The 7,029-nt window shown below is 50.2% G+C and overlaps 1 protein-coding gene and 1 pseudogene across 1 annotated transcript; one reads left to right on the plus strand and one right to left on the minus strand.

Moving 5' to 3' along the window:
- Positions 1–765: 765 nt before the first annotated feature.
- On the minus strand, positions 766–1,212 carry LOC147959597 (uncharacterized). Its single transcript, XM_087532763.1, has one exon. The coding sequence runs from the start codon at positions 1,210–1,212 to the stop codon at positions 766–768; it is 447 nt and encodes a 148-aa protein (XP_087388889.1).
- A 3,204-nt stretch (positions 1,213–4,416) lies between these two features.
- LOC147959598 (uncharacterized) lies at positions 4,417–5,967 on the plus strand (annotated as a pseudogene).
- Positions 5,968–7,029: the final 1,062 nt, after the last annotated feature.

Here is a 7,029-nt window from a genome sequence, read left to right on the forward strand (position 1 = left end):
TAGCCCACATGTCATTTCATAAAAGCAGAGGGGAGGTGGGACCAAGAGGGGTGAGGTGCAGGTCGGGGACGTGTGGTGTCATGGTTTTGAGTGGCGTCGTGGGAATCTCGTGTGGTTGTGGTAGAAACTTGATGGTCGCTGCAGTTCAACCGGCCCGCATGTCATGCACACAAAGGCAGAGGAGCGGTGGGGCCTAGAGGGGTGACGCGCGCGTTAGGGAACGTGGTGCTATCGGTTGGAGCAGCGTCGTGGGAATCGCGTGTGGCAGTGGTAGAAACATGATGGTCGGTGTAGTTCAACTTCCATGGACAAGTTGTCATGTCTACTGACACATGCATTGCATACCACTCACTGCAAGGAGCAGTAGTAGAGAAAACTAGGCGGGTAAATAGTTCATTATAGTCAAGCGGACCTATATCAATGTACATAGAGTACACTTGTTCCAAAGACATGCACACCAGCGAAATAGTTCATCTATATCAATGTACACAAAGAGGAAATATAATTTTTATAAGAGAGGAAATAGTTCATCCATCTATAATGCCCTGTTGCTGGTGCAGCTTCTTCTTCTTCTCATTTTTTGTGGGAGACGGCTTCGCAACAAGCTCTTTCAACCTTGCAGCTATCTCAAAACTCACATGGGCATCAAGGGCAGCATATTTTATCCGCTCGTACGTCAAGGGATAATTCTCCCATCTAGACGACCTTAATCCCAGCGTCTCATCACCCTTCTCAAGATTTGTTCCGAGCACAGAATTTGCTACATCAAACAGGGATGGTGTTTTTATCGGAATCCTCTACAAGAATTCTGGTTTCTAGGTCAGCGATGTTTTTCAAGTCAAGGTTGTACGGTGCCAGCTTCTCTTTGTCCCCTTCGATGGCTTCCCCATAGAAGTATATGTCCTCCCGAGCCATGAAATCGTGGAGCTCACCTGGTATGGAGGGCGCGTGTATGATGTGATACACCAAAACTTCATCTTCAAGGCACAACTGAAGGACGGCGGTGTGTTGGATCTTCCCAGTGGCACGCTCTGCGTACTCTGCATCGAGACCGATGACCTTCATCTCCACCTTTTGGAGGGAGTTGGATACATTATTTACCCACTCCCGGACAACCCTTGGGTGGTCGGTGATGGTGGCAACTATGCTCAACGAGCCTTCGAGCAGGACATGTTTGACGCTAAAAACCAGCATAGGGATCTCTTTCGCCATTTGGAACTGCTGGACCGGAGGGCTATGGTTTGGAGAATTAGGATTAAGATGGCTAGTCTAACTGAAGAAGATGGTTATTGAAAGGGGCTTCGGAATTACTCAAGGAGGATGTCAATCCAGTGGATTTGAATGCAAATGAATGAGAGGTAAAGAAGCCGAGGAAAATCGGTTCCTGATTGAGAAGTAAATGGGAGAACTGGCATGCAGGCAGTTGATTAGACGGCTAGGTAAACCAACCTACAAAACGAAAAGGCTATGCGGGTAGCGTACTGAGGAGTGGTCAGTGTCCTTTTATGTGCCCATCCTTCTATCGCTACATGTGACACTGGTTAGTTGAGGTCACTCTTTCGAATCACCATGGCAAAAAAATTATGATTACTTTTTATTTCTGCACCCCTCCTGACAGGTGGGATCTACGCAAAACCCACTTGGGTGGATGAACAGATATACTACAAACATATCCATCTCTTTGCACACAAAATATATGTCATAGCTGGTTCGGATTGAGATTAGAGCATGCCTGTGAGACACAACCTTTTCTGGTTAAGGAATATATGCGGTTATCCTAAAAAAGAAAAAGCCCTTCTTCACGCTTCCGCATGCATGAGAATTTGGTTCTGCTCGCAATATGGATGCTACCTGGAGGATGAAGTGAAGCCAGAGGCATGCTAGCATGGGAGACCTATTTCCTCTATACAGTACTACTCTGTATGTTACTACTAGTAGTAGTACAACTATGGTACACTTGATGGTCAAAATATTATTCATCCGGTCCTCACAGTGATGTGACAAGACCGTGCACCTGAGGTGACACTAGTCCAGGCCGCATGTTCGGATTACCAAAGTCAGCCTCACCTTGTGCACTATGTAGTCATACTGTCACCGCCGCTATATAGCATGCCTCGCATCATCTCTCTCTCCCCGCCTAGCACCAATCCATCTCCATCTTTGTCTTGCCGGAGATCCCGAGGTCACTCTTCATCATCTCATTTTGCCCCCGCGTCCCCTCGCCTCGCTCGCCTCCCCCGGTACCACTATTCCTCACTAGCCGCTCCAGCACTGAGAGCCTTCTCCCCGGTAAATCAAACCCCCCAAAACCCCACCTTCCAAACTCCACCATGGCAAACGCGAACCGCGCAGCATCCATATGAGTTGTGATTGGAGCAATCTTCCCAGTGACATCCTCGACCTTTGGTGTTTGTGTATGGATAAGTTGAGCATCGTGCGGCTGACTGCATGCTCGAGGGACTTGCACACAACCATCATCGAAGCAAGGCCTAAGCTTTTCAAGACACCCTGCTTGTTGTTATCTGGTCTTGCGAGATTTGCTCACCATGATACGGAGGCGTACATGATGCCCCTCGACTTCAATCCGACCTCCATCAGCTAAAACTTCTTTGCAGGTATGTAGTGGGTCGCCGTACATCATGCCCCTCGACTTCGATCCTCACCATCGCTCGAAACTTCTTGGAAGGTATGTACTGGGTCGGCATGAACTCCCACTGGCTGGTTGCCGTCGGAGAAGACCAGAAAAAGTTGATGCTCGTGAACTTCTACACCTCCCATGAGATTATCCTTCCTACGTTGGATTATATATGGTTTTACCGTCGCAGTCCAAGTCAACTAGATTACGTCGTCAGTTGGACGCACCTTGTTTTGCAGAAGATTGTAATCTGCCAAGTGCCCACACGATATGCGAACTACGCAGACTTCAAGCTAATTGCCTTGTTTGACCGCGGACTTGCCTATCTTTCTGCTGGTGCCTTCTTTAGCTGGAGACAACTCACCTCGCAGTGGATCCTCAAAGCTGATACACACTTCTGTGATGCTATTGAACACAATGGCATCATCTACGCGATTGACAAAGCAGATAGCACCACGTATTGCTGGGACAGCGCGTGTAAGTTGTTTTCGTTTGATGTTAATGATAACGCCATGACACTATTTGAACTTTTTGTGATGATTGGCATATCCCTATTTGAGTAGAATTTAAGTAGAACTATGGCAATGTATTAGAGACGCCGTAAATCAACTATATCAGGGATGAGTTAATTCATGCGATTGTGACCATGTCATTACAGCCAATTTGTACCCTTGAATAATCAAACGGTTAGGAAGATATGGATATTCTCCTAACTTTATATTAATCTATATACTACTAAATATGAATATGTATCAATAGCCATGTTAGTTTCCTCATTTTCATGATGTAGAAACAGGTAGTGGCTTCGGATCAATAGCCATGTAGACAAACCCAGCAGGTAGTGGCTTCGGATCATGTGCCCTCCCAGCTAGCACAGGGTCATGGCGCGGGCCCCGAGGCAGACAAAGTGTTGGTTGGTGCTCAGGATAAGGATGCAGAGCCACAGGAGTTGGAACAGTTGGCGCAGATGGAGACAGGTGAGGGCAGGGATCCGGTGCGACCACCGCAGCGCTCGGGCAGAGAGACGGAGGACGCGCTGGGAGAGCCCAGGGCGCACTCGATCCGGCAGGAATCGGATCAGGCTGCACAGACGGGGGTTTCCGAGGACGGCATGCGGGCAGCTGGATGGGACCCGGTGTCAGATGTGATGGCCTCTGATTCCCAACCTGAGGCCAGGGTAGGGTCGGTGTTGGTGCCCGTATCTTCATCGGACACCGAGCAGGTGGGGCCCGTGGCGACCGGTCAGGAGATCATGTTGGCTATTTCGGAGCGGGACCCACACGGCATGCAGATGGTGGGGGCGCTTGACATGACCATGTCATGTGCCATGCAAAGGGAGGAGGAGGGCCTCTCAGTCAAAGAACAAGTTGCATTGGGCAATATTAAAACTTTTTGCTCTGGACTGCTGAAAAAATTGGCTCCACCACTTCTAAAGGAGATTGAGTCCATGAAAGGTGTGCGGGCGGGACAACACCCATTCACTCCACGGCGCAACACAAGATCGGCGGGTACAGGCAACCGCGCCAAGTCCAGAGCGTCGGCGGCAGAATCTGTGCTGCTCAAAGCCCTTGGCATCGCGGAGGATGATCTCGCCGTTTCGGAGGGAGCGTTGGAGCAGCTTCAGGTCATCTTCGACTCACCACTACGTGAGCCTCAGCTCAAGGCGATAGCGGCCATATCCGGGAAGGCGGTGTCGGTTGACCTCACTGGCGCCATGGAGAGCGTGATGGTCACGTAGAGTGGCCGGGCGGGTACGGACATTGGAGCTTCCCGGCTTCTATATGTCGTATACAACTTTGGAGATGGTTTGCTGGAATGTGCGAGGGGTCAACAGTCCAGCAAAGAAGGATGCGCTTAGGGAGCTAGCGGACTCGATGAAAGTAGCCATATGGTGTATTCTAGAAACTAAGCTCGTCCATGTAGACACTTACATTATCATGCGGTGCTTAGGGCCAGCTTATGATGGTTTTGCGTATCTTCCTTCGTCTGATACGCGTGGGGGCATTTTTATTGCGTGGGACTCCTCGAAGGTATCCATATCTAACACGGTGCCGGATACTAACTTCATCACGGGCTATGTCTCCCCTAGGGAGGGACAACCCTGGTGGCTGTCGGTGGTGTATGGACCGCAAGAGAACGAGCAAAAGATGGCCATGTTGGAGGAGCTGACAGCTGGGCAAGGCCTCTGCCCAGGGCCATGGATGGCAGTGGGAGATTTCAATATGATTCTTAATGCTTTGGACAAAAACAATTCCCTCTTAGACAGAAGAATGATGGGTTGCTTCAAGAGATTTGTCGATGACAATGCTCTCAAGGAGCTGTTCCTACATGGCAGGCGGTTCACTTGGAGCAATGAGAGAGAAAACCCCACCTTAACAAAGATCGACCGGGCCCTAGTGTCCGTGGACTGGGAGCTAGCGTACCCGGAGTGTTTGTTGCAGGCCCTATCCACCAACACATCGGATCACTGTCCCTTGTTTCTAACGATGGAAGACCAGCTGCAACCGCGGAAAAGATTCAGATTTGAGTTGTTTTGGGTGAAACTGGATGGATTTTTGGATGCGGTGCGCGATGGGTGTGCTTGTGAGGAAAGCATCACGGATCCATTTGTGAGGTTGGATGTGCTACTAAGGAACTGCGTGAAACATCTTACGGCTTGGGGACAGCAGAAAGTCGGGAACATAAAGATACAGATTGCCCTCGGAAATCTGGTTATCCTGCATCTGGATTGTGCTCAAGAGAGACGACTGCTGTCGGAGGGTGAACGATGGCTGCGCCGAACCCTAAAGCTCGTGGTGCTGGGTCTGGCCTTGTTAGAAAGAACTATAGCAAGGCAATGATCCCGGCTACGATGGTTACAGGAGGACGACGCCAATACCAAGTTATTCCACTTGGTGGTGAATGGGAGAAAGGCAAAAAACTTCATACCTGCGATCTCGGTGGATGGGCACACGATAACTAATCAGGCTGGGAAGGAGGAGGCGTTCTTCGAAGCTTATAGCGAGTTACTGGGCACCTGTGCGCCTCGCGAGCACACGCTGGATCTGGAGTTTTTGGGCATCAAGCAAATAGATCTGGCTGACCAAGAATTGGTTTTCCAGGAGGATGAAATCTGGAAGGTGGTGAAGGGCATGCCCTCGGATCGTGCGCCGGGGCCGGATGGGTTTATCGGGATTTTCTTCCAGAAAGCATGGACGATCGTTAAAAGGGATGTGATTGTTGCTATGCACAAGATCTTTAGCAACAACGGGAGTGGATTTGGGAGGCTCAACCAGGCGCTGATTACTCTAATTCCAAAAAAAACCGGACGCTGGCCACATCAAGGACTTTAGACCAATCTGTCTGCTACATAGCATCCCGAAGATGGCCTCGAAGCTGTTGGCAACGCGGTTACAGCCGCGAATGAGTGAATTGGTCCACGTGAACCAATCAGCTTTCATAAAGGGTAGGAATATTCACGACAACTTCTTACTTGTGAGACAGCTAGCATGGAAACTTCACAAAAGGAGGACGAAAGGAGTAATGCTCAAGTTGGATATATCGCGTGCGTTTGACTACTTGTCGTGGCCTTTTCTTTCCGAAGTGCTAAGGGCAAAGGGCTTCCCGAGCACCTGGAGATCATGGATCTCGCTCCTGCTCAGGACTGCAGATCGCGAGTGGTGGTCAATGGATGCGCAGGCAGAAAGTTCATGCATGCTTGTGGTCTAAGGCAGGGAGACTCCATTTCCCCGCTGTTGTTTGTCATTGCAATGGATGTTCTCACGTCCCTTGTGATCAAGGCGCAGGAATGGAATGTGGTTAGCAAAATGCCAGGCTGCACGCCAATGCAAAGGCTCTCGCTGTACGCGGACGATGTGATCATGTTTATTCGGCCATGGAGATCGGATCTGTGGTTCGTCAAGGAGGTGCTCTCGATGTTTGGTGAAGCATCGGGGCTCGGGATCAATTTCTCTAAGTCTTCGGCTGTGTTGATCCGCTCTGACGACTAGGACGAGGAGATGCTTCGTCAAGCGCTGCCCTAGTGGATGGAGAAGTTTCCCATCAAATATCTAGGGCTCAAGTTGGGGATCAAGCAGCTCACGAGATCAGAATGGCAGCCCATTATGGACAGTGTGTTGAAGCTAATGCCAGGATGGAAACATGGCATGGTGACTAGGCCAGGGCGCTTGATCCTTGTGAACCAGGTGATGCGAGCGCGGCCCACACACCATCTGATTGTGGCTGAGGCCCCCAAGTGGGCGCTGGAGAAGATTGACAAGGGCTGCCGCGCGTTCTTCTGGGCCAGGACAGAGGAGATTCAGGGAGGCAAGTGCGCGGTGGCTTGGAAAAGGGTGTGCCACCCCAAAGAGCTGGGAGGTCTTGGAGTCATGGATCTTTACAAACAGGGTCTGCCA

This window comes from Triticum urartu, chromosome 7A (assembly GCF_056163025.1).
Source record: "Triticum urartu cultivar PI428250 chromosome 7A, HENAU_Tu73, whole genome shotgun sequence".
Lineage (NCBI taxonomy): Eukaryota > Viridiplantae > Streptophyta > Magnoliopsida > Poales > Poaceae > Triticum > Triticum urartu.